The sequence below is a fragment of the Aptenodytes patagonicus genome, chromosome 1 (assembly GCF_965638725.1).
Source record: "Aptenodytes patagonicus chromosome 1, bAptPat1.pri.cur, whole genome shotgun sequence".
Taxonomy (NCBI): Eukaryota; Metazoa; Chordata; class Aves; order Sphenisciformes; family Spheniscidae; genus Aptenodytes; species Aptenodytes patagonicus.
This window is the reverse complement of record NC_134949.1, coordinates 166,274,847-166,301,700: the sequence shown is the minus strand read 5'-3', so window position 1 is coordinate 166,301,700 and position 26,854 is coordinate 166,274,847. Positions and strand designations below refer to the sequence as shown.

Below are 26,854 nucleotides of genomic sequence, written 5' to 3'. Positions count from 1 at the left end.
TGTTATCTATGTCTTTGCTTTTAGAAAAGAAACCCAGTAGCTTGAAAAGTTATTAATCTTTTAGTGTGTGTATATATGTAAATTTATGGGAACCTTAAACTTGACCTCTGATACCCACTCACTGGAATCTAAATTGGTTTTTTGGTTATATATTTCTCTAGACTTGCCCCGCTGCAAGAACCAAATTAGACAAGTGTATTCCTGTAGGTCAATTTGTCTCCAAAAGCAATTGACCCCTGAGTCTTGAAGTATCTTCTTTCAGCAAGACTTAGCCCTAGAGCCATTTAAGCAACAAATATGGATGAATCGAATAATTCCAGCTGTGCTTTATTAATTTTCAGCCAATCTAATTTCTCTTCATAGTTGGTTTCATTCTTCTAAATTTGCTCAACCAAATACAGTCTTTGTGAACATTATATTTCTTTGAAGGTTTGATTTATGCACCTTCGGCTCGATCCTGCAGTCTGGCCCCAATCCAGCAAAGCACTTAAGCATAGAAGCAGGAAATAAATAATTTTAAAATGTTTTGGTTTAAAATGTATTTATGTAAATTATAGTCTAGACATTCAAATTGTTGCATATTTGTCGCACATTTAAAAATAAGTAATTAAGCATGCTCCTGTATTTCCACTCCTGCTAAAGGCTCAATGAGCAAAGCAGAGCACCAACTCTGCCACAGAGTTAAGAAGATCTATGAATTTAAAAACCAGGTTTTCTAAGACTATTTCTAGAGTATGGGACCTGGGAATACATCTGAGCGCCTGAGAAGAGGTATATGCCCTGGTCACAGTCTGTCTAGGGCATATCAGGGCACAACTAGGATGTGTGGCAGCCCCCTCCCTCCCGCTTTTGTTTCCCTTGCGAGGAAGCCCATCTGTGTGCAGCAGATGGGCACTGCGGAGTGCCTGGCCAGGTCCCCAGGTGATAGAGGGACCAAAACCCTGGGGTATACTGCAGGTCCGTTTGGCTGCAGCGTAAGGGCTCTGAAATCTTTGTGCTGCTTTGGATTGCTGTGAAATCCATAGGATGTTATAGAAGGTGATGAGCTGATGAAAACTTGGGATAATTTGAGCAAGAGATTTCTATGATGCAGTCTCCAGGGATGAGCGTGTGGGCAGACCCCATAGCATTTCTGGAAGTACGCAGATTCCCTCATGGTTTTTTGTTGTTGTTGTTTTTAGTAATTCCTCAGCTAATCCCAGTTTCTCAGCATTTTCTCCACTTATGACTAGACTCTACCTCTCATTTGGAGAGGCTGAATTTAACGCATTGTGAAGTGTAGGATTTTGTTTACCAAGCAAATGAAATTTTTGTGTGCAGAAATACTTTGCCAAAATGATTTCCCCTACCTGTTTCCAAAGATGTTAGTGGCTCAGAATCTGACTTACACCTGGCTATTGTGTTTTTGGAATCTGCCTTTGCTGAAAATCAGAGAAGTAACTATATAGGCATGTGGTTACAATATGTCTTCCTGAGGATTTAGATTTGAAGGGATTGCCTGTTATTTAATTGAAAATACCTATTTAAAATACATTTATATGTAAAACATAATTTGAATATGGTATAGCCTTTCAGGCAATATTTAGAGTAAAAATAAACAAATAATTGAGGCGCTTAATGATTCCTATGAAGAGCGAGGGGAAAAGAGGAGGTTGGTTGAGTTGTGGAAGAGAACCATAAGAACTCCAGTGGAAACTGGAAGGGAGAATGGTATCCTGGAAAGTAACAGCAGTTGGAAGAAAGGCAGCAGGCGTATTTTGGGACAATGAGGGCATTTTTATCCCTCTGTCTCTGCTCCCATGTACAAGTAAGCTGGATTTCAGTGAGCCCTGTGCCTGCAGAAGTTGTCATCTATGATATCTTCTCTCTCCCTGTGCGTATGAACTGGGGAGGGGGTTGAAGGAGAGAAGGGAATAAGCTGCCTTTTCCATAGAGCTGAACATCTCCTTTTATTCCCTCATGTGAACCAGAATCTAAGGGGACCTGAAGATAAATCAATGAATCTGTGAAGTCCGGCAGGTGGACTTGAACCTAACTGCAAGTCTGTCCTTACTACAGTCAGCTTGCAAGTAGGTGCCTTCTACTGGGACGCTGTGCAGGAAGATCAGCTATCTGCAGAGAGGGCAGGTTGCCCAAGAAAAAAAATGCGTGCAGGAGATCCTCAAATCCTCTTTGCTTTGGCACTACTTGTGTTTGGGCAAGTTCTCAAAAACCACCCCACCGACCATTCAAATTCTGAGGCTGCTCTATGGCAACACCACATGGACAAATGTTATAACTCCTTAGCGCTGTTAAATGCTCTGCTTTCATTGATCCCATCATCAAACACTCACCCCATCCTTATATACCACTTACTTGCAGACAGTTCCCTATAGCAAAAGGATTCTGAGCCAGAATAAATTATTTGTCACCATCTTTTGCAAACACTTGTACCTCTTTGTCATATTGCACTGGTGAGGCCGCACCTTGAATACTGTGTTCAGTTTTGGGCCCCTCACTACAAGAAGGACGTCGAGGTGCTGGAGCGTGTCCAGAGAAGGGCAACGAAGCTGGTGAAGGGTCTGGAGAACAAGTCTTATGAGGAGCGGCTGAGGGAACCGGGGTTGTTTAGCCTGGAGAAAAGGAGGCTGAGGGGAGACCTCATCGCTCTCTACAACTACCTGAAAGGAGGTTGTAGCGAGGTGGGTGTCGTTCTCTTCTCCCAAGTAACTAGCGATAGGATGAGAGGAAATGGCCTCAAGTTGCACCAGGGGAGGTTTAGATTGGACATGAGGAAAAATTTCTTTACTGAAGGAGTAGTTAAACATTGGAAGAGGCTGCCCAGGGAAGTGGCGGAGTCCCCATCCCTGGAGGTATTTAAAAGACAAGTAGATGAGGCACTTGGGGACATGGTTTAGTGGGCATGGTGGTGTTGGGTTGACGGTTGGACTTGATGATCTTAGAGGTCTTTTCCAACCTTAATGATTCTATGATTCTATATTGTATGCACACAGCCTTTCCACTGGCATATTGTCGGCCCACACTGGTTTCATAGCTCTGCTAGCTTTCTGTAATGAAACCTTTCACCCTCTAAAGGTAGTGCAGGCATTCTGCCTGGAGCCTGGAAAACTCTTGGTGGCTTTTGGCAGCTTCAGCAACGCAATTTTACAGTGGCATTAGTGATGCCTCCTCTTTATATTTCCTGCCTTTCAGAGGATTGGTCTCTGCTGAACTGAAGCTCTGTAGGACATAGAACTCAATTGGACAAGGTCCTGAGTAGCTCGATATTACTTTGACATTAGCCTTGCTTTGAACAAGGGAATACGACTACCTGATTTCCAGAGGTCCCTTCCAGCCTAACTGTTCTGTAACTCTGTTGGACACCCCAAACTCTGCAGTAAAAAGGTCTTTATCAGTTACAGCAAGGTGTAATTAAGAGAGTAATGGAGTTAATAAACAAGAACGTGATCCTGTAAAGCTGAAATCATCAGTCTCAAGCTTCAAGTGTTTTTGTAAATGAAGTAGATGAAGATTTATTAGTGGAGTTTTCTCTACTTACAGTGTTACAGGGAATTCAGTGATGGCATCGCTTATTATTTTTTCATTTAATTTATTTATTGCATCAACAATTGCAGCAGGAGGAGTATATTCTGCATCCTGGGATATGACAAATTTAAGTGCTTCTCTGATACAATGTTTCTTTTGATTATTATTTTGGTTTATAAGAGCAGAAAAAACGAAAATGCTGTAGGTTATGAAGCCTTTGTTCCTGGGAATGTCTGACAGGAGAACAAAGCCTATGCCCAAGTATTCATTTCCTTCAACCCCATGGAGACTTTTTTCAAATGTGTAATATTTTTTTAGAAAAATTACCTATATATATATATTTTTTTTTTTTACTGTTTTGAGATCTCAGGTGTAATCTGTGATAATGATATATTATATAGGTTTCAGGTCTAAAGTACCATTACTTCAGCACACTCATTTTCTTAAACCTTTAAAATGATTTTGGGAAGCTTTAGTGAGCAGTGTACATGAAGACTGCTCAGCAGTCTGTTCTTTTGTGCTGTGCAATTACTGCACCCACTCTACTTGTCATTTACCCATGATTTCGGAATTATTTTTGCTAGGTTATCTTTAGAAGAGGGACACACAATGATTCGCAAACAGGGGCAGACATTTGGATATACTATATCCAAATAGCTATACTGTCAGGTAAAGAAAAGCCAGAGCGTGAGCCCCAGCACTGGATTCCTGATGGCCTGTATTGATTAATTGGTAGCTCGTTCCCTGGCTTTGTTTCAGCCTGTTCCAGTTATGGCTGACCTAGACAAACCTGTTATAGATTGCCGTATAGACTCAAGCAGTGGGACTGAGATAGTCATTGCCATTTGGCTTTGGGACCAGGCATCAGTCCATGGCCCTCCTTTATTTAGCAGTATAGAAACATAGGCTGCCCGTGTTTTCCTGTTTGCTCATCCAGCCACAGTAATCTGAGAAAACTAGAGCTCAGCCTCGAAACTCCAAAAATGATCAGTGGATACGATAGAGAGAAACTGATTTTTATCGCCTCACTTGACGCTCTCTTGGCATTTGAAACAAGTACAAACAAGGACTCATATCCCAGGTAGACGACAAATACAAAAGCCTATTGCGTACAGTGTAGTATACCTTGCTGTGTTTCAGGCTTTTAAATTTTTTTTGAAAGTATTAGTATCTCTTGGTCAGGGCACTGTTATTGTTGTTAATTCTTTCCCTGCAGTTGCGCAAAGAGAACTTGTAGATTTCGGCAAGTTGCTTGTTGCAGCAATCATTGCCTAATAATTGCTGTGGCAGTGTCCTTTAGCTTCATTTGAATTCCTGCTAGTTCCTGTATTGGAAGAGACCGTGAGCAGTTAATCTTTACCCACTGGGTCCACGCTTCTTGTATCCTCACTCAGTTGCCTCTCTTCAGTGGTGCAGAGTTGTTCCTTGCAGAGAAGCCTGTCTTTATGTTTATGTTGCTCTCTGAACATCTTCCATTTCTGTTATCTTCTTTCTGAGCTGTGGGGACCAGGACTGTGCTCAGAGTTAAAAGCATGGGGCAAAACTTAGACTTCTACCATAACTTAATGGTGTTCGCTGATTTGTTATCTGTTCTCATTAATAACGTCAAATGTTTCCTTTGGCTTTTTTGGCCAAAACCAAGCATGGAGCTGATTTTCCTATTGAACTATCACTTCTGGTTGGTAAGGGCTGGGGAGGGGAGGGAAACCATGTGGGCAAGGAAAAAAAAGATAAACTCTTGGCAAGGAGGCTTTACCAGGAAACTTTGAAGCTGTGCTGCATTCTAGAGCACAGATATTGAGGTCCTGCTGTCACCCTTGGCAAACAACATAGCTGTTCTTGGGGGTGGAGGTGGATCCCTCCCAAAGGACCAGACACAGAAGCAGAGAAAAGTCATAGTTAGAAGGAATTCTGAAACTTCATCAGCATACATGATTCAATGCATATCTCCTAGGTGTACTTGGAAAGACCTGAGTGATCTGCTTTAGATAATTATTAGAAAATTCAACTTGCTGAGTTTGTGAAAGATTCTGCACAAGAAAATTAATAATTGTACCACTTAGGTTTCACCATTTGATCATGGGTGATCTAAGGAAGGACTGAGACTTCCTTTATTTCCAAGGGTTGTAGGGAAAGGGAAGGCGTATAAAAGCTGGCCTTTTTGCTGCTTCTTGCTGTAATTGGCCATAATGCATATTAAAACAAATATTGCTATTATGGCTTCATTGACGTGGGTGTTAGTCAAAATTTTTAAAATTACTAATTTTTAAAATGAGCCCTGAATACATGTATGCCTATACAACAGCATCATGCCCAGCTTCTGAGTCATGAAGCCTTAAAAAATATCGGATATCCTTTACTGTCATACCACAGTATTTGTATTAATGTCTACTTTAAATAGCAAGTACCTGAATCTCATGAGTGGTCTGCAATTTGTGTGAAATCAGTTTAACTCAAGGCTGACTCCACACTCTTGTCCATGGTTTGAATGGAGAATGTGTGAAGGGAAGGGGGAAATTCAAGGAAATAAAACATCATGAAATTACAGATTATTGCTGCCTTTTTCTTTTTCTTTTTTTTTTTAAATTGAGCAGCAGAAGCAAAGAGCACATACCACCACCCTTACTGATTCTTTCATGAAAATAAGGGTTGTTTTTTTTCTTCAGCTGGGAAGGAAATGAGTGATCAACCGCTATGCCCAATCAATCCCTCTGGAATTTATTGTCCACTTTTCAGGGAGAGGTCTCCTACAATAAATCTCTATCTACAAACAACATGCTTCTCCCTTTCTTTAACCTAATGGGATTAGTAATATCCTGTGCTACTCAAGGGGTTAATCAAATAATGTTAGTTGTCACAGTGTCTTATGCCATATTTTTTTCCAAAGGAGCTATAAATTTTAATGACAGACAATATTCAGGATGAATAAGGATTCTATATGTGTCCAAAGACCAAAGCATTGTATCCAGTTGTTGACAGACATTGTAATTTCATGATATCTAAACCTTGAAAGGCAAGGAATGGTTCTCTTGAAAACGGTAACGCGTTCAGAGAGCAAAGGGGAAGGAAGAGGAGGGACATCAAAGAGCGAGAAAGGACTATGGATCCTGCAAAGAATCTGTCTCGGGGCAGTCATAAACATTATCACATCTAGAATCACATGGCAGCATATTACCTGCACAGTGTCCCCTATAAGAGCAAAACATATTACAGCATGTCAAAACAAGGGTAAAGTTTCTAAAAGTCTTAGCCATTTTGTGATTTAATGTAATAACAGCAAAAATTTAGAAGTTCACGGGGAGGAGTAAACTCTTCATTATTGTAAATAATTGTAAATAGCTGGAAATGTTGGGCTGGAGTAAATGTCTCTTAGATTCATTCTTTACCAACACCAAATAAACAATCTTCCCTGTGGGGTTTTTTTTGGTGGTTTTTTTTGTTTGTTTGGTTGGTTTTGGGTTTTTTTGTTTTAAAGCCTCTCATCCACTGCTTTGTAACACCTATCTACCTCAGAGGGTTAGAGGGGCACATAGGCATTCTTGGAAGGTGCTCTATGTATATATAATAGCAGTACTGAAGTGGTATTATTACTAAACATTTGCATGTCTAAAGCTTGGCAAAAAGAAGTAACAAGTGACACTAACATTGGATATCACCTAAAGAAATATTGGGAAGGATCTGTGTTTTCATTTTTCTGTTTATGGGAGGACAGAAATTCCTAAGCCACCTACTGTAATTAAATCCCAGGCATTAAGAGAGCGGTGGTTCTTTTAAAAGTAGTAATATGGTGCCTCAACCTCTTACAAAGGTGCAGTTTCTTTACGTGGATTGATGCCCTGTAAGCCATTCATGCTGTGTTTAGCATCTGTAATTGTACTGTTTGGGAACAGATTCCATTTAATCCCTGGGAAAGGACTGGGGCAGCTTGCAACAGGTGCTGAGGAGGCCAGTACCTCAGCATCCTGGCAGGATCCCTTTTAAAGGGAAAGACTACTTCAGCATAGTACCATTTAAGCCAGTCTTAGAAATCTTTCACGTGTCAAAATGCTTCATACACAGCAGGTCTTGATCATCTCGTTCCCCACTGGGTGACCACTGCCCTTACAAGAAGCTGGAAAATGTGGACGTGCCCTGAGGAAGAACAGCTAACTGGGGCTTCATTTACCGTGAAGTGCAATCTAAAACTGATAATGGCTAGGGGTAGAGCAGCACTCAAAATCGAGCTAAGTTTCTATCTGTAGTTTAATACACTAAGGGGAGGAAATGATGGCACCACCAGTAGAAAACACTAAATTGTGACAAAAGCAGTGATCCCCTAAGTGGAAAGTCTTGCGAGGCTGCACAAGTCTGAACATAGAGCGCAATGCGAACGGTTTCCAACGTACAAGAAAGCTTGGTCACATTGCTACTCTGGGATCACATCTCTGGACTGATGGGACTCTCTGGGATTTTGCACAGTGGAAAGGGAGTGCTGAAATGAAGTTCTGCTTTCTGCAGAGGTTCTAGGAGGAGAGGGAAAGGAGATTGATAAAGCCAAACCAATCCTCATGTTTTGACTGGAAGATGACTTCATGGTTTCACAGCTGCTTCTGCAGCTTTCTCCTCTCTGACCCAACCACCACGGGGCTCCAAAGGTGGGAGTGACATAGGTGGATGATGGAGCTTTCCAGATGTCCAAGCACCCTCACGTACACAAAATCTCATAGATGAGGTACTAGCAGATGAATCTGCTGTAACTTTACAAGGTAAAATACTGTGGCTTTTTTCTGACTTCCCTATTGTGGGAATAATTTTGTTTTTTAATTAAACCTGTCTGGGGATGATTCTGGCCTGTATTTTGCTAGGTTGAATTTTCAGGAATTTATAAATATTGGCCAAAAAGTGGATAGCATTCTCCATTTGAAATTCATGGCATAAGATATTCAGAATTTCTGGTAGTGAGCAGTTGAGATGAAGCAATAGGGGCTGCAAGAACTGCTTTCTGAAAAACAGCACCGTGCTGGGAAATCACAAGTGTTTCACTCAAAATTTTATCAATAGTCTTCTGTAATGATTTTGGATACTTATCAGTGGGTTTTCTGGGCGTTTGGTTGGTTGGTTGGTTGGTTTTGTTTTTAGTTTTTGTTCTGTATAGTCTGATACTTGTTGTCCAACTGATAATGTAGTCATGCCATGGCTTGAAAAAGTTGCAAAAAACTTTGACCAAGTAATGATCTGTACATTTTCTGTAACAAATGGTCTCCAACTTTACTTTCAACAAATAAAGGCGGTATATGTAGTTCAAGATAAATGTGTTTGGGAAACTTTAATACATTATTTCCTTTGCCAGTTCCTATTCATTTTGACTTGACACATTACTTTTTCATTTGTAAGCAAAGCAAAAAAATCGCTTTTGGTCTGTTGGAGTTTCTTTGTTTTGGTATCGTTCCTTCCCTGCAGCTGCTCCCCTCCAGTAGCTTGGAGAGCCCAAGATACCAGAAGATTTGTGGAAAACACTGAGACCTTGTTGTTGTCTAATAATGTCTATGTTGATTTAGAATCTCTTTCAGTAATGTATATTTTATGTTTGGCTGAGCTTTTTTATCCTTCTTCATGTAAAGGTTGTTGTCATTTTTATCTGCAAGTGCTCATCCACTGCAGGCTTAATGCAAAGCTGATTGTAACCCTACTGCATCTTACGATGAATAGATCATTGATACCCAACTAAGTGGAAATAATTTTCTATGGCAAAGCAGAAGAATTTAAAGTCATATCACACTAACCTCTGGTAATTTACTGGGATTTACAGATTAAAACGATTATTTGTGAAATGACTGTGGTATAGCGTACACTTAAGATAGAGGAGGAAAATCAAACACATTTTGTATGATTGTATACACTTGTCTATTTTTAAATGTGCACATAAGCATTTTGTTTGTATATACATAGCATATGCAGTATAGCATACTGTAACCTGTGTGTGTAAAAATACATGTAATATTTATGTAACACACCCATTTGACAGCTTTGAGACTGCAGATGGATTTTTTGAAGTTGTGATTTCTTTTTTTTTTTCAGATTTGATTTAGCTTGTAACTTTCTCATAAGGAAAAAAATTATACTTTTAGCTCATATTATGCTAATTAAGTTAGTCTGAAGCTCTATGAGTTGAATCAACCAGAAGAGCATCGGTTATGCCTAAGATCACATAATTGATGCCAACAATGTAATTTTACTCTATTGGCAGGTAAACATATAGTATTGTTTTGTCTTTGTTCAAATGGTAGACTGCCCTTGCTTTTTGGTGTAAACCTCCTAGTAAATAATTTGCAATTTGTTAGGAAAACAATGACAATGCATATAATTAGCTATTCTCTTTTGTTACCTCTATTTGATTACTTTCCTGCTATCACATGCAATATGAAACCATCTATTATGAGGTATAGAATATGTAAATATCTAACTTTACAAGAGAAACTGGAGACTGGTCCTTTTTCTAAAGAGGTGGAAAATAAAAGAATAATTGTTAACCATGTCCTTTCATTTTCTTGAAAACATCAATTACATTTACAAATCCCAGGAACACAAGCCCACCAGTGGAACAGAAATAACTCCTTTCAATATGCTTCAAAAAATCTAATCACATCTAACAGCTGAAATTTATTTACAACTGTAATTTGAAACATTAATTATGATAATGTGCTGACTTCTTTTGTAACATGGTTCTCAAAAGCCTGGCAGTTCTCTTTTTGGTCTTGATGTAACATATGTTTTGTGACTTGGAGTATTTATCTACCTTTCTTTCTTGTTTTTGTTTTTTGAAATATACCCAGAAAGGAATTTTCTTTTTCCCTCTGTTTGTTAACAATTTTCCTCACCTTCCCCATTATTTATTTATTCCCCCCCTCACTGGCTGTTAATTCAAGAGATGGATTTTAGTACTGATGCTGACTCTTGATGCTATCGACAAATGAATGTAATGCTTTGTATTTTGGACACAGCAAACAGTAGCAGTGAGGATTTACTATACATTGATACCAGTGCACTTCAACAGCGTCAGAGCAGGAAAAAGGCTGCTTATATCTTTGTCTTCTCTTGAGACTATGGCTTTAGAAGGTGCCTTCTTAATATACGTACATATTTGGCTTTATTAAATTATTTTTGAAAGGGCTCGGTTATTGCTATGCTAACTTATTTAATTGTGAGTAAAGAGAATCTGTGTGAGGAAAGACTTCAATGATTTGCTTTTCAGTTGTGAGAAATAAGTCAAGTTGTCAAGATACCTGGCTTTACTTTGAAAGCCTTTAAAGAAAATGACAAAAGGGCTCTATTTTTCTTTTTTATTGTTTTGTTTTGTTTTTTAAGTTGTGTTTTTCTGTGTGATGGGGAGATTAGCCAAAAAAAATGGAATTTTTATTAGGACATGAAAAGGTCTCTAATGACCCTTGAAAGTGGACAAAAGGGTAGCACAATAAGTGACAGAACTCTAACGAGGGTGGAGGGCATTCCAGGAAAAAAAGAAATTAAATCCTTTAATTTTTTTCGGCTTGCCATTTTCTGACAGCTTATCAAGTGGTTGGGACTTGTTTGTTTTGGCATGCAGTTCATTCATTGTAGGCAGCCGGTACTTTGTTCTTCTTTGTGGTTTCCAAAACCTGATTGTGTTTATCCTAGACTGTGGGAAAAGTGTATATTCCTGTTTCCTTTATAAAAGTAAACGTCAGGTTTTGTATGAAATTTTATTTCCCATATTTTCCATTCCATTAATCGTTATTGTTGAAATATGTCAGGCTTTGGCACATCATCCTTTGTTTTCATATGATTGTACAGATTGCAGTGTCAGTGTGTGACCTGTTAAGTCAAAAAATAAGCATGTTTGGGTTGTAGTAATTATTACTTCATAAAGTGTAGCTGAGGAATATGCACCATTATTGAAAAGGGACCAGGATTTAATTTATTGCTATTAAAATTGTTTCGGGCGATATCTAGCTATTGTTGTATAGCACTTTCTCACTTAGTCTAGAGAAGAGAAGACTAAAGGGAGCTGTGATAATGGCTCTTCACATACTTGTAGGTAGCTGTAAAAAGAAAGGGAATAATCTGTGTTTCCTGTCTATGATGAAGAGGAGGAGAATTAATGTGCTGCAGTTGCAGTAAGGGTTATTTTAGTCAGATATTATGAAAAAACTTCCTAATGATAAGGATGCTGAACACTGGGATAAATTGCTTAGGGAGACTGTGAAATCTCTGCAATTGAAAGTTTTAAGAATGGGTTAGACATATCGTTTGGGAATGACACGGGTGTGTTTTGATTCTGCCAGGGGTGCTAGACTTAGAAGATCTCTGAAGATGATTTGCAGCCCTGTTCCTAGGATTCGTTGTTTTTAAAATGCTGAAGATCTCCGTGCAGCTCTCTCTTTGCAATTTATACTCACCTTCTCAAATCTGTGCTCCTGTACTTGTATGTACGCCTGGCATTGTGTTAAGCATTAGGGCTGTGTTCCGTGACTAGGGCCCTGATTTTGGGTCTATATGTGCCATAATTAAACAGCAGGAAGACAAAGGGAGAAAAAACTTTTCACGTTGAAGGAGACGACGATTCACAAGAAGAAAGAATTCTTCGTGCATTTTGCATATTTAGATTACGGATAATACTGTGTTAAATCAATAACACATTTTCTTTTGCATTGTCCTATGACTTACTGACGATGTAATATTTGAAGACTGTTTAATAACTTCAATCAACTCCTGAACCACAGTAGGTGATCAGACATTTCATAAGGTCATTTTTTTTTTTCCTGTTTTCAAAGTAGCATCATTGGAGGTTTGCATTTTAAAAAGAGTTTAAAATGTTTCCCATTAGGAGAGAATGAAGATAATACTAAATGTGAGTAACATGAATACAGAATAACAAATGTTTAGTGATGGCAAAAGCTTCATTATTCATGACATTCATCTTTCTGCAAGCCCAAGGTTGTTCTGTGTTGTACTTGGCCGTATTTGTTTTCATTGTTCTTCAGAAATAAATTTTATTGAGTTGACTGAAACAAAACCAAAACCTGAGCTGAAGTATGAATTAGACTTCTAGTACTGAAATTCTTGAAGGAAATAGTTATATTTTATCTGTTTTATGTATCGCTCTGTGTACTCAATTAGTTTTGATTACAGTGATGTGACAGAAAGAAAATGGAACGGTTTCGAATTCCAGAGAAGCTTCTAATCAGTTTTTACATCTGTTTTTTTCAGCGGCTTTCTCGGAATGCCTCTGGAGATACAAGCATTCAGTTTCTAGGCACAGTGGTAAGTATGTATAACTATTGTCAAGGGTTATGCTGGTAGAAGAATATAATCTAAACAGAAAATAGGTAAATGACACTGGCAGCACATTTATGCTTGTATTTGTGAAGGTTAGTATCATGTGTAAATATTCTGAGCTTAACAGCTGAATTTAGGCAACTTTCTGAAGCTAACTTCCAAGGCATGGTGCACAGTATTTAAGAGTAATTGGTTGTAGACTTGTAAGTTTATTGTAACATACTCAGGTTTGATCCACATCAGGATCAAACCCACTCTTCCCCACCACCTCAACTTTCTGATCTCTGTTGCTTCACCATACCACATACCCTCACATCCCAGAGGCAGGTCACTAACTGTCTTATCGAAAGACTGTCTAGTGATGCGAAGTGTTCTATGGTTCTCCCAGATTCTGTTTGTTGGAGAGAAGTATGTTTAAAATCCTAATCAGATTTTACACCATTGGACAGAATTTACTCAATAAAATAGTTTGTTCATCTGCTATTATCTTGAGCAATCACGTATAATATAGAAACTAAAGTTTTGTGTTAGGTGATGGATGCTGATAAACATATATGTGATTGAAGCAGCATCGGATTCCATGATCTGCATGATTAAAATGCAGTTGTTGAATTTTTCTGAGTTCCTTATACACCTAAAAATAGTTCTGAAAATGAAATAAAATTGAAGTATCCTCTAAAGCAAGTTGTCCTGATTGCTGCCAACAGGTTTCCCTGTAGTGACATTAACAGTGAAAAGCCTAGGAATGAAACATTCCCATTAGAATTTAGTCCTGACATCTCTGTGCACTAAAGGTTTTGGACAAAAGTAGATTAAGATTGCAAATGATAACGCTTTCATTCTACTTACTTGTGATTAGTTCTTCTGCAAGTCCTATGAAGCCATTTTTTGGGAGGTATAACATGGTAAGTGTAAACTTAACAAGAATACCTGTAGGCTTGCATGTTGTTATTCAGAGATGAAAAGTGCCCCTAATATTTTTTGCTTCTATAAATATATCTCTATATATGCATATTCATTTATTTGTCTTATTCAATATCAAGCAAAGCAGCAGTTACAAATAAGACACAAAATAAAAGTTTTGTTCTGTACTATTGTATTTGTAATGATGCTTCAGCTCTGGAGTTGCATCCTGCATATGCAAGATTGCTGCTAGCTGACTGATCTGATAGTCTTTGTGTGAGAGGAAAAGAATTACTCCAAGTAGATAAGATATAAACACAAATGGAACTTGGTAAGATAATACTGAAAAGATTTTAATTGATCCCCTGTAAGTGGGTGCTGTAGCAGAGAAAATTCTGATTGTGTATTTAGTGACATCAAAAATTAAATTTTTTGTTGTTAGATATGAAAACGTTTTGTATTCATATTGTTAGAAGTGCCCTGGGGCCTCGCTTACAGACTAGAACTCTTGTGCTGGGCCTTGCGCAACAGCAAAAGAGGACAAAAGAGGGTACAGTATTGATGTGCTTTTAGCTTTAAAAAACTGATGATGAAACAGCTAATGGATTGTAATATATATCAGATCTTACTGACTAGCTCATGTGTGTTTATTGGATCCTAGTTATTTTGGGAAATCAAGTATGTGATTACGACTAAAATTCTCAAGAGGACTAAACAGAAAAGCCTGTAGTACTCTATCCTCAATTTTTTATTTAATGTAAATTATGCACATGTCTTGCTGATCAAACCCAGAGAGAGAACTTCAGCGAGCAGGGCGGAGAAGCAGTAATGAAGTCTGCTTCCCAGGGTTTGCTCCGATACCAGTTTTCCCACAGAATCCAAGCCAGAGTCTGCACCTGTGTTCCTATCGGTTCCTCTAGCCTACTGTCCTTCTTTCCCCTAAGTTCCTTTATTTAATTTGTCCTTCGCTCCTTTAACATCCTTGTACTCTTCTGATTCCAACTTAATACACTCAGCTCAGGTAATGGGGGGGAAGGATGGGTTTTCCTTACAATGATATCCCCTACAAATTGCCTACACGTATAGATACACAGTCTGTGTGTGTACCTGCGTGTGTATGTGTACACATACACAAATGTAAATGTTCAAACGAAGAAAAGAATATCATCTTAATGAAGGCCCTTGAAATACATTTTGGGATCACCATTACGTATCTCTTACTAAACCTTTGCTAACACAGAAGTGCAGTCAAGAGAGTAAGTGTTTGAAAGGAATATTTAGCAGCAAGAAACTCTTGATTGCTCATTATTATTATAATATATTGTTATCAACGTAATAAACAGCTTGTTAAATTCTTACTCTGCTCTTTTTTTTCATCGTAGAAAACATTAGGGATAGCTTTGAGCATTCTGTGTTACTTTTGACGGGGGCAAATGTTGATGGCCCTTCAGTGGTGGCAGGCAGCGTGGTGCTACTGAGTGTACACACCGCTGACCTGTCCATCAGAACGTATTTTTAGAACCAGTTGATCAGGAGCACAGCTCCCTGACTTGTCAGGAGGGCATCAGCTTCAATAAATGGCTTCACTTGATTTTTTGACATTGGACAGTAGAAACAATTCTGCTACTGGTTTTTGATAAAACACAAGCCCCTGCTTCAGGAAGCCAGTTTGACACTCTGAGGAGAAGTGAAAGGTATGCTTCTCTATTAGAAACATCCTTGCTGTCCCAGTTAGCTAGGTGAAGGACAGAGAAAACTACTTTGCAGCAGAAAGACAACAGTTTAATTGAATTCTGCTGCATAACTTATGGCAAACGTGTAGACAGTAGGATAGATGTTTCTGTTAGTGTAGCAGCGTATTTCTGTTGTTTTAGAGGAGAACAAGAAAAATCATGTTGCTTTCCCCAGTGAAATCATAGCTTTGAGTGCACGCTGTTAGCATCATTTGGGGGTCTACATGGATCTGTAATAATATTTTTGTTTGTTTCTCATCATGAGTAGGAATTCTTTGCTACTTGAGCATTTCTCTTCAAATTGTAGTGGCATTAGATAGCTTATTTTCTCTGAATTGTTTTTCGGTAGAGGGTTATGAGTCTCCGATCTGATATAGGATTCGTGCTATTGGAGGACGTACAAGGATGTTTCTGCCTGAGGAGCAAGCAACTTTTGTGTACTTTTCGCTGTAAGAAATGGTTGGAGAATGGGAAACTACACTGATTTGGTTTAATTTTCTTGGCATGATAACATTTTGAGTCCTAATTAAATTATTTCAGAACAGATCATGGGTTATTGCTGTAATTGAGACTTTATATGAGTTTTTACTCATTGTTCCTCTCTGGTAGACATGACTAGATATCATATGCTGATGGAGTCCTGCTATTCTGCCACTTAAAGCTAGAATTATTCAGATAGTGTATTTATTAATAGCATTACCGTAACACCAAGGAATCTTATTGTGCTATATATTGTACAAAGAAAAAGGAAACAAGATAATCCATGCTTCAGATTAATGTCCAAAACAATGCCCAAAAGCAAGAGTACCAGAAAACAAGGAGGCGGTCCTTTATGGGTTGTCTCCTGTGTGTAGACAGCTCACAGAAATAGATTTGTAACAAACATAAAGATCTATAGAAAAATACTAAGATCTATACACAGAGCTTCTGCTTCAGCCTGTGCAGTTGTTTGCAGAGGCTGTATGTTTTGAGTAGTCTTTTCAGAGGACTGAAGTCCACCCTTCATTCCTCTCTTTCTAGTTAGCCTCCAGTTTCTGTCGTGTCTCTTGTCTCTTCGTTTCACCTTCTGTTCTCGTACGCGAGAGGAATGTTTTTTGCTGGCCCACTGATGGCCCCAGTCATTTGTTGGTTATTCACGCCTCTGTCAGCTGGACTTCAGCAATGAAATACATCTGGGCAGGCGGCCTTTCACACTAAGAAAGCTGCAAGTATATATAGAACTACAGACAATTATGGAAGCATTAAGCTTATTCTATACTGTGTGTAATGGCCTCTGTGTAGAATTTCGAATAAAGAAATACTGTCTGTATGCTCAGATAGTGAGTGGCCTGGCTCCATTGCATCATCGCATAATGTCACTGTCAGCTTTGGGCTGCAGGCCATGCTTGCAGGCAATGCTCTGCTGGCCCAGTGGAACACTTTCCTCAAAAGAGACAGTCCCAGACAGTGAGAAGTCACCAGCCACAGTGGAAAATTTCACTATCCTCTGCTCATCGTTTGTGCCATTTCTTTGATCTTCGGTTCTCTAACATCAGAGCAGTGATACAGAGCAAAACAGTTATTCCTTTCCTCAGGGGAAGGATGAAAGAACATGTATGTGACAGATGTTAGTCATGTTGCTCGGTATATCACTTGACAACGTTCCTTCAGTGGTGAACACAATATAGGAACCCACGTGGAACAGAGTGGAATTGCTCTGGCCTAAGGATCAAGCCGTCTTTAGGTGCTTCTGAGTTTCCTAGCACTGTTTTCTTGGTTCAGCCTTCTCACTGGAGGTTTTCCCATTGCTTCAGTCTCATCCCTGATGGAGTGCTTTTTGCCACCTTTGACTTACAAAACATTTGAAGTTTTGCTGTGGAGGCTTATGCTCTCTTATGATTACTATTAGCCTCTTAATGCTACGCTTTCTGTTCTTCAGCCTTTTTGCAGACCCATTTAAAATAGTCCAGAGACCCACTGCCACAACCAGATATGCAAATTCCAGGTTGAGAACACTGGATTTAGGAAAACTAGTCTCTGTCAAGCCCTGGCCATGCTTTTTAGCATAGTTGGCATACGTTCTAGTACAGTAGTGATCACTCAATATTAATGACTTTTTGATTGTTCTTTAGCTACTTCCAGATAGATTGGCAAAAGGATGTTTCATACACCGTCAGGGTTATTAGTTATGTATGTTGTTTATGAAGTTGGTCAGAAATGGAGAGCTTTACATTTGAGGCATTCCTCAAAATCTTTGCCTTTGCTCCCTGGCTTATTGCATATTCATCATTTATGTATCTAAGGTAATCCTAGGAGCTGCAGGTCAGTATACTAACTTTACTTCTCACTGCTGATTCCCCTTCCCGCTCCCTCCTGCCATGACTTGTCTGTTTTTGCTTCAACAGCAAACTTCCAATTTTCTGTCCCATTACTGAGGCTTACAAATTGTCCTGGAACTTTTCAGTCTGTATATAATCTCATCAGCTTCCGGACAGCTTCCTCCTTTTTCCTTTCCCCCTGCATTCTTACAAAGACCAATTAAATAGCAATAAAGATGGAAGCTTTGACTGTATGAGTCTGATTTAGCTCACAATGACAAATGTTTAACAACCTGCCTCTTTCACCCTTACAAATCTTTGCAGTTCTTAACAGGTTTTCTTTCTTTCTGCTTTTCTTTCTATATGTGAAACTTCTGAAACTAGATACTGAAGATTTATGCAGACTTTCAAACATTGGTTGAAAACCTGCAGAGATTACAAAGGTTGTATTTATTAGAATATGTAGAGTATTAACCACAGGAAAATAATTATGGTCCAGTAGGTGTTTATTTTGCAAGCTAATGTCTTTTTTTAAAATGGGTTTTTTGCTCTTCCTTTTCACAAGCCTTAAGATTAGGGCCCCTGCTGATCTAAAGGGAGTTCTACTGTTGTATAGATTTTTTTCTTTCCACCCAGCTTCAGAGGCATTGTGAAACCACAGTGCTTCTAGTAGTAGAGCTATCGTCAGTAGTGCAGAAGGTGTCACTAGGAAAAACGTGCAGCTTCTGGAAGCATTAGCTTCTGCAAGTCCCTTTTGAACATGGGTGGTGAGAATCCTGAGACTGGCTACAAGCTGCTGCAGTATTCTGCAGCAAGTGGGTAATTCATGCAACAAGGATTTCACTTGTGAAAGTAGTGACACTTCGGCCCATCATTAGGCCTGGTCAATGAGAATTGTTCCAGCTCACGTGATGTGGATGATCGGGTGCAACCACACAGCTGCATATGCTGCTCTCATTTCAATTCTGTTATATATTTGTATGTTTTAAAGCAGAAGGTATAGTGAATATGTTAAAGCTGTCCATTGGAGGCAAACTCAAAAGCACCTGAGAGATTTAGAAATAGCGGTGTTACCAAAAGCCATGTCCTAAAATCACTTTGATTATTTTGGGAATCTTGCTCAGGATTCCTTTGGAAAGAGAAATAAGAAAGCGCTTGGAGTTCTTTCTGAATTTTGTTTCTGTGACTTAAAAGAAACCAGAAGTGCCACAAGTTCCCACAGAACAACTTCTTGTAGTCTTTGCCTGAGACCTCCTTGAGCGAGAGGTGGTGGTGTCAAGGTGAAGCTGAAGCTGCATATGTGCTTGTTGGATGGCCAGTGTGAGCATGCTGGCTGGCCAACTGGCTGCTGCCAAATTTCCCTCAGCTGGAGTATGGATTGAGGTATCTTGTCTCCTTAACACAGCCAGTGCTCTTCAGAAGATTTGTGGAAACATAGTTATGGTTCCTACAATACTTATAGAAAGTTGGACTTAACTACCTTTTCTTCAAATTTGGTTGAAATCGATCAGCAGGTTAAAATTGTGTATGTGGGTGCAAATGGGATAATTAGATGGAATGAGTTGGGGATGGGGATTGAGAGGCAGAAATCTGGATTGCAAGCCTTGCTTTCTTACAAAACCAGACTGGAAATGGGCTATTACATTGAGATTCTAATGTTTTGCTTTTTATTTGTTCATTTTTAATCTTGGCCTTTTCTTCTGTGTTCAATTAAAGTTTCAATTTGCAGAGGGAAAAAAAAGTGTGATAACATCATAAGTAGGTCAGAATTCCCATAAACGTCCTTAATGTTGGTGGATTCTGTAGTGCGTGTGCTATCTGTAGTGTACTAGTCTTTGCTTATAATAAATTATGCCCCTTATCCCTCGGAAATAAGCAAATAGAAAAATAAGGATTTCTGATTTTCCATACTTCATTTGACAAGTGTCTTTCTTATTGAGCTCAGTAATCCTTTAAGGACAAGGACTGAACTTGGTTGGTTAGCGTGTTACTTCTTGGAACACAAGTGGACAGGTTACCCAAAGGTAACTCAAGTGATTTCTTTCAGTAGACTAAGATTTACCAGTGTTGAAATAATTATTAGTTGCTTTGTTTGGCCAAAGAAGTATTGGTGGTTTTTTTTAACTGTATCAAGACTGTTACCTCATAGTGAAGAACTAGTGTTTTCTTCTGAAGATGATGTCTACTGCCAAGTAATAAACATATGTGTAGCCCATGTTTTTAAACAGCTTTTTGATGGCTGCAACTTTGGCATATACCCAAGAACTGTTTAGGAGGTATTAATTTATATGGCTTTGAAGCTTAACCAGGAATCTTAATGAAACAAAGGCATGATGAAGTTAGTAAAGCTAATTTAAATCTCTGAATGTAAATTTTAAATGAAGTTTTTATTGATAATAAATATACTTCGTTTCTCATTAGTCTTCTAGGCTTCAGTGGTAATATCAGTAAAATAAACATGTTTTACAAAGATTGAACATTAAAAATGCTATTAATATGACCCTTGGTACACCAACACAATTAGATTTCAAAGTGAGCATTTAGGATGTAACAGCGATTAATGACAACCATCGAAAACAATTTTGAACTCCATCAGTTCAACTCAGGAGGGTAAACTTAATATGATAATTTATCTAGTTGAATTGTATCAGCTTAGCAGGAACGTATGCAAATATGTGACCCTTACCTAGAATCTAAATGGATGCTGTGCTGATAGATTTATCAGTTCCATTAAAGAACTTTAGGGAACTTTGGAATTTCAGCAATTGTTCCCTTGGAGGCTGAAAACCAAACCTGATCTCATACTGGGACCATTCTGGTCTACATATTTCCATAATTTGCCTTTGCTACTAATATGACAGCAAGACACAAAAAACTGTTTCTAATAATATCAAATGGAGTTGTGGAGGACAGCATTTTAATGTAGTAAAAGACCTCCCCGTGGGGTTGTTATTGCCACTATAGAACAGCAGTTACACAGTTGCAACAATAGTCTCTTAATTGATTCGTTTAATTAGCAAGAGATGAAGCTTGTGCTGCATCTTGTCATCTGTTATCATGGGGGCGGCTACAGAGAGAATCTTTGCATTTGTCACTCTTTATGGTCACGTTTCAGTAGAGTAAAAGGAAACTTCCAAATGCATTTCAGCTATAGAGGTGAGCGTTGGTAAGAACGTTTTGCGAGCGTGCTTCCACTCAGGTTTTCAGTGTGTGGACTCATCTGGTTTAAGAATCGGCATGGTCTCTGGAGTAGAATTTATGACAAAGCATTGTTTTACTGGGGGAAAATCTTAATCCAGCAATGCCGCACATTTCTAACCTAAATATGCAAATCTAAGTATTATAGGAATGGTGGGTTATTTGGGGCATCACTACTGTAGACTAGATTTACTTGGAAGAAATAGGGTCAGATTAGTGAAACCAGCCATCTGCCTTGTGATTGCTTTTTCGTGGCATTTTTGTTTCCAGACTAGATAAACAATGAGTTACATGAGCACATGGTCCATGGTAGGAAGCATGTGTAAAAGAGGGACTTTCTTTGTGGTTGGTTTTCCCCGGAGTAGTTATGAATACAGAAACAGTGCTGTGCTTGCTTCTGGGAGATGAAGTAATTTTTTTACTCAGACCTATTTTATTTACATTTTCAGGGTATGTAAATAAATCTATTTTAAAGGCATGTAAATATATCGGGAGGTTCAGTTTCATTTCTCTCCTCTCCTTGGCTTAGTTTTGTCTTCTGTTCAAGGTTATTCTTCCTTATGGAAGGAAATATTTCTAGAGGAGGACAAACTTCTTGTTAAATGCTAATTAAGAAAACGAAGGTTACGTTGGCATACTTCCATTGTCATAGCACTGACCTAAAATAAGGGATCTCTTACTAATCTGAAATAAGTTAGACAGAGGGGGAAGCAAGTAATTCTGTGCATGTGAAACACTCGAGATGTCTACTCCTGGTCTATTTTTTAAATGACTGTGCTTTGGGTTTTTTTTTTGTTTGTTTGTTTTTATTTTTCCACTTGTGAGCTGTAGTGCTGGACATGCCATCTAATTTTGGAGTATGATGGTGCTGTCAATCCGTGTAGCAAAGGGAAAATGTGCTGTTAGAGAAGGCATCTTTTTTTTAGGATGATTTAAACGAAGATTTAGCCCACGTATCATTAAAGTTCCCATGGTAATTTCCACAAGGTTCTGAGATTGCTTCATATTCTGAGAATCTTGGCCAAAGTCCACTTTGTGTAATTACCTTCTGTCTGCACAAATCCCTAATGCAATTTTAGATGTGTTTGGTATTTTTCACTTCCTGTCCTAAATAGTGCAAATATTGCCACACACTGCTCATAATTACTGTGGGTTATATCCTAAGTTCAGATAAAGAGATTCCTGTAAATTACCTTAGTGAATTTTGTTTTCCCATTGTTAAAGCACCGGGATACGTGACAAAAGATGAGTAAACAGTAGGATACGTAATTAAATTCACAAACCGATGAAATAACTCTAATTTTTTGACTTTTCCGTTTCGTTGCATTTTGGCTGTCTGTGAACTAAAATAGCTCTACTGCTAGGACCATCACTGAGGGAAAGGCCAACTAGCAGACCATGTCAGAGGTCAAACTTAACACATTGCACGGTGCTTTGAAGCAGGTAGGAAGCCGGTGTGGGGCCCTAAGTGCTGTCATCATGTGCTCAGTTGGCTTTTACTTGCGTTCCATACTTTTTTGTTCCCACAACTGAAACCCTTGGCTTATGCATTTGTCTCTTAACTAAAACTGGTTTCAGTTCCTCTTTGCAGATGCCTTTCATGGACTCCAGAGTATGTGTTCAACTATGCTGTCTTTAAAATGGTCTGCTTCTGTGTTGCCTCTTTTGGTAGGATTTATTGCTTTATACATGAAGTTCAGTCCTCCTGTCTTCATCACCAAAGCCTTATATTATTTTGTCGTATGCCATGTCAAATCTTCTTTTTCTTGATATTTCATTTGTTCTTTCTAGTCATCCTTTCTTTGATTTTTCTGCTATGTTTGTCTTCTCCATCTTTTCTCAGATTGCTTCTCTTGTGCATTTCCTGCATCAAGTTTTTTTAGGCGTACTTGGTTTTTTTGCTAGATACATGGGTTGAGAAGACAGGTATTACTATTAATCTGACATTGACTCTCATGTTGTTCTGTAAGTAGCGTTTAGGAGAAATATGAGGATAAGAATAAACTATAGAAAAATCGCTATGCATCAGCAAGTCATACAGCTACTGGAGTTAACATACAAGTACTACAGACAGAGAACACCAGGGACTCTTGTAAGACAAAAGTCTTTCCTTTGTCCCTATTGTATCTTACAGTATCTGGGTCCAGTTTATTCATTGCATGTAAAATCTAATACTAGCCTTCAATTGATGTTTTGAAGCTCTGGAAATTTTCCCAGTGTTCATTTAAGGCTCTATGCAAGTAATAGGGGAACTGAATTTACCAAGCAGGAACAGTCAGTTTATTTCACTTTTTACGAAACTAAAGTTTCACATAAATTCTCTTCTGTGTAAAGTACATTGAAAATTACATTAATGACGTTTTAACAAAGATCTTGTGCATCCCTGCTTATCTGAAGGACAGCAATCCACACTGCTGCAAACACTCATACTGGTACAGGCAGCCTCCATCTTCGTTTCATTCATGCCATTTGATATTTATAGCCCTTGCCCATAGTAAGGCGAAGGAAGGTGAAGGGCAGAGCAGTTGTAGTAGGAAGTATCATGCTTGTGTGACCATCTCCCAAACACCAGTCTTATGTCTTGGAGAGATGCCATGTTGGCAGGGTGCACAGGAAGTATTCGCATAGCAAATTGTGTTACGAGCAGCAGAACCACAACAAGGTTCTTCCTGCATCTGATGATAATTGTTTGATTGGGGGGAGGGAGGGAGAAAAGGGAGGTCAGGGCAATGCGGATGAAAAGGAAAGGCCCGCACTATTGTAAGGACAGTGAAAACAAACTGCCCCTGTGCCAAAGAGCTTCAGCGTATATGACACAGCAGCACTGAGTGGGATGTGGGAATATTCCATCAAGGCCGAAAAGCCCTGTAGGTAGGAAAGCTGTGGTGATGTCCTGTGTTTCCACTGCTACCTCCTTCTCCTCCCTCCTTCAGAGCAATTTCTCCTCACATGCCCTCAGAACCAACTCTCGCTGCTTTCTTTGATGTCAGTCTTCATATGAGGAAAAACAAAGATGTTTGAATTTTAAAATACTTACATTGGTGTTCTGTTACAAGTCTTTGGGCGTTCCTTGTTTTTTTGTGAGGGTTTTGTGTTATTTTGTTTTTTTCTCCCTAGGTTTATCTTTTAGTTATAAAAGAGCCGCAGGGAAGCCCTCCCTTAGCCTTGTAAGTTCCAAGCCCACTGTTAACATTTAACAAATGCTCAGCAAGCAGAACAACCCAATGTGGTCGCTGTACCAAAGCCAGATCTGGACACCGCATCAAGATCACAGCTACATTCTGAAAGGCATCTGTCCCACCGCCCGTTTTTGACACACTGACTTAGAAAAGGAGTATGTGATGATGGAAATATCCTAGTTTATAGCATCAAGTGGTGGCTTTTACGAGGCACAAACTGTACTAATGTTTCCTGTAAAGCAGAAGATACCTTCGAGAAGTTGGGAAGCATCTCAAGTTGCAAGAGAGGCAGTGAGTTTCTCCGCCCTTGAAACATTTCTCACCATGCTGCAGGCAAGATGAAAACCCAGAATGTTACTGTTTCCTAATTTATCTTAAATAGCCAAATAGAAATGTAATGTTACATGTGAAGTAACTGTACAAACACACTCACGCTCTTGGAGAGGCCAGAGAAGACTCTCATAGTCATAGAATATTAGAGGTTGGACAGGACCACACACCACCTGCCTGTTCAAAGCAGGGTCAACTAGAGCAGGCTGATCAGGGCTGTGTCCGTCTGGCTTTTGAATATCCCTAAGGACTCCACAACTCCACATCTTGGCGATGTATTCAGTGATTTTGCAAATTCTTGGGTGTCCCTGAAGGCTTTACAGGGCAGTGACACAGAGGTAATATAGATGGAGAAAATCAGGACAAGCAATTCCAGGTATGTGGTAATGCTGAGTGTAAAAGGGAATAATCGTTCTTTACAAGAGGTTGTATGACTGCACTGAGAAGTATCCAGTTGAGGAGAGGTCAGAAGCTCCGTTTCTAATCTGAAAAAGGATGGACGCTTGTGGTGGAAACATAGGCACGGAGCAGAATGCACTGGTAGTGTTGTAGAGGTTTGAAGATCAAGAGAGCTCTGGCAAGTTGAAGCCTCTTAACCTGTCAAAATTCAGCTGGAAGGCGATGATGGAAGCTGTAGAGAAGGTTTAAGAAGAGATTATCGCCAGAGATGAATTGAACTCTCAAACAATCTACCATTAGTGCCCTGAAGGAATAAAGATTTTAATAGAAACATATGCAGGGTACGCAGGAAACAGAATATCAGAGGCAAAGTGTCAAGCAAAGGGAATCTGTATACAAAACAGAGGGCTTCCCCCCCTGCCCAGTAAACACTTTATAACCATGTCACGGTTAAATGCTAAAAAGTAAATGCATGTTTTTTGTAGATGTGTGTAAGTTCACCACTTTTCTTTTGGACGGTAGGTAAATTATTAGAGAGAGAAAAAGTGCATGACTTCGAGAATCTTAGTTGCATGCCTCAATAACATGAGGGTTTGCTGAGAAGGTAAGAATTAGAAAAATAGTATCAACGCTGTCTGATTAATTTCCCTCCATGATCTGAAGGTTCAGTGGTTTGTTCTTTGCTCTTTTAGTTACAGAGTTTTTTCTTTATTATTAGGATTATGGTTGCTGGCTCATTTCCACGCAAGTTTCCCTACATGGTTATTTGCTGCGCTCCAGAAGAAGCTCTACTTGTGGCAAACATTGCCTTTTACACTTCGCCCTTTTAACTCTAATTGTAGAGCACTTGTTGAGAGGCATAAGGAACCAAAAGTCAATGAGTTCCCTGGAATTCAGGAAGGAGTTTTCATGAGCACGTCACTGAATGATCCACCCTCAGTGGTTCCTCTGCTGAGGCCATGCATTAGCAGTGGTGAATTTTGGGCCAGAGACTGATTCAGTTGTATTCTTTTCAGGTGGGGAAGCTCCTCCAACTTTGTGCCAGCTCTGGAAGCCTTTTTCAAGCCCATGTGGTGTTTCAGTTTTGGTCATGTTGCAGGTGGCACAAATCACTTCCCAAATGACTTTCAGCATTGTGAGACTGCTGGGAGGCCCCTCCAGTTCTAGATAAAACAAACTGCTATTCCACTTCTGATTTTCCTCTTCCTGGCTTGGTTTGTGGTTCATGAAGTCCACTCCTGCTCTGCTAGAATTACATTTGAACCGACATCAGTAACATGAGAGATGTAACAACTTACCTGAAACATCTCATCTGAAAAAGCATTATTCTCACTGACAGATGATCTTGCGTTGTTGTGAGGCTGTGCTGTGTGCATGTGCTGAATTGAATAGTTAGCCTCAAATTACTGACAGCTCTGTTGAAACTGGGCACTGGCTGCCAAAGAATTTGGGTATGCTGGGGTTGGAGAATAGGTGCCCCGATAGCTAGTTGTATTGAATGGAAGTAGGGGTGTCTGAGCCAAGCTCTCTTCCTTGGGCTTGCAGGAAGCAGCGTGGACCCCTGTTACTGTAGATGCCCTGCAGTGTCATTCTGGGTAGTGAGGGAGGAGGGGGCTGTGAGAAGACATAATGAGGCAACTACTTGAGGTTGTAGTGGAGATAACGGGTTGTTGGAACTCCTTTCCCTTACATAAATTTTGATGAGCAGAGTAAAAAAGTCTGAGGTGGAAGTCAGGCTGGAGGCTGTGATTTCTGCCTATTTTCATATATGACAGTGTGCGATGTCTAGCATGAGCAAGTCAGATGCTTGGTTTTATGCACAGACTGCAAACTGAATGGCGTATATTAGTTTTTGGCTTCACTACAGACTGTCATACTCTCCAGGCCATCGTGGCCTCTCAGCAGCGGGAGACGAGCAGCAGAGAAGTTCCCCTGCAGAAAAGCTTTGTACAAGCGCAGCTGCTTCCTAGGAAACTCACTGCCACAGGCATGCTCG

The 26,854-nt window shown here is 39.4% G+C and overlaps 1 protein-coding gene across 4 annotated transcripts in view; it reads left to right on the top strand.

Annotated features, from left to right (window-relative positions):
* Positions 1–26,854, top strand: part of PCCA (propionyl-CoA carboxylase subunit alpha) — a 303,202-nt gene that overhangs the window by 230,041 nt on the left and 46,307 nt on the right. For all 4 annotated transcript variants that reach the window (XR_012997326.1, XM_076361576.1, XM_076361600.1 and 1 more), the window contains one exon: positions 12,751–12,804. Coding sequence is in view for 3 of the 4 variants with exons in the window: in XM_076361576.1 (XP_076217691.1) it covers positions 12,751–12,804 (54 nt within the window). In the remaining variant the exon portion in view is untranslated. The remainder of the gene's footprint in view (positions 1–12,750; positions 12,805–26,854) is intronic.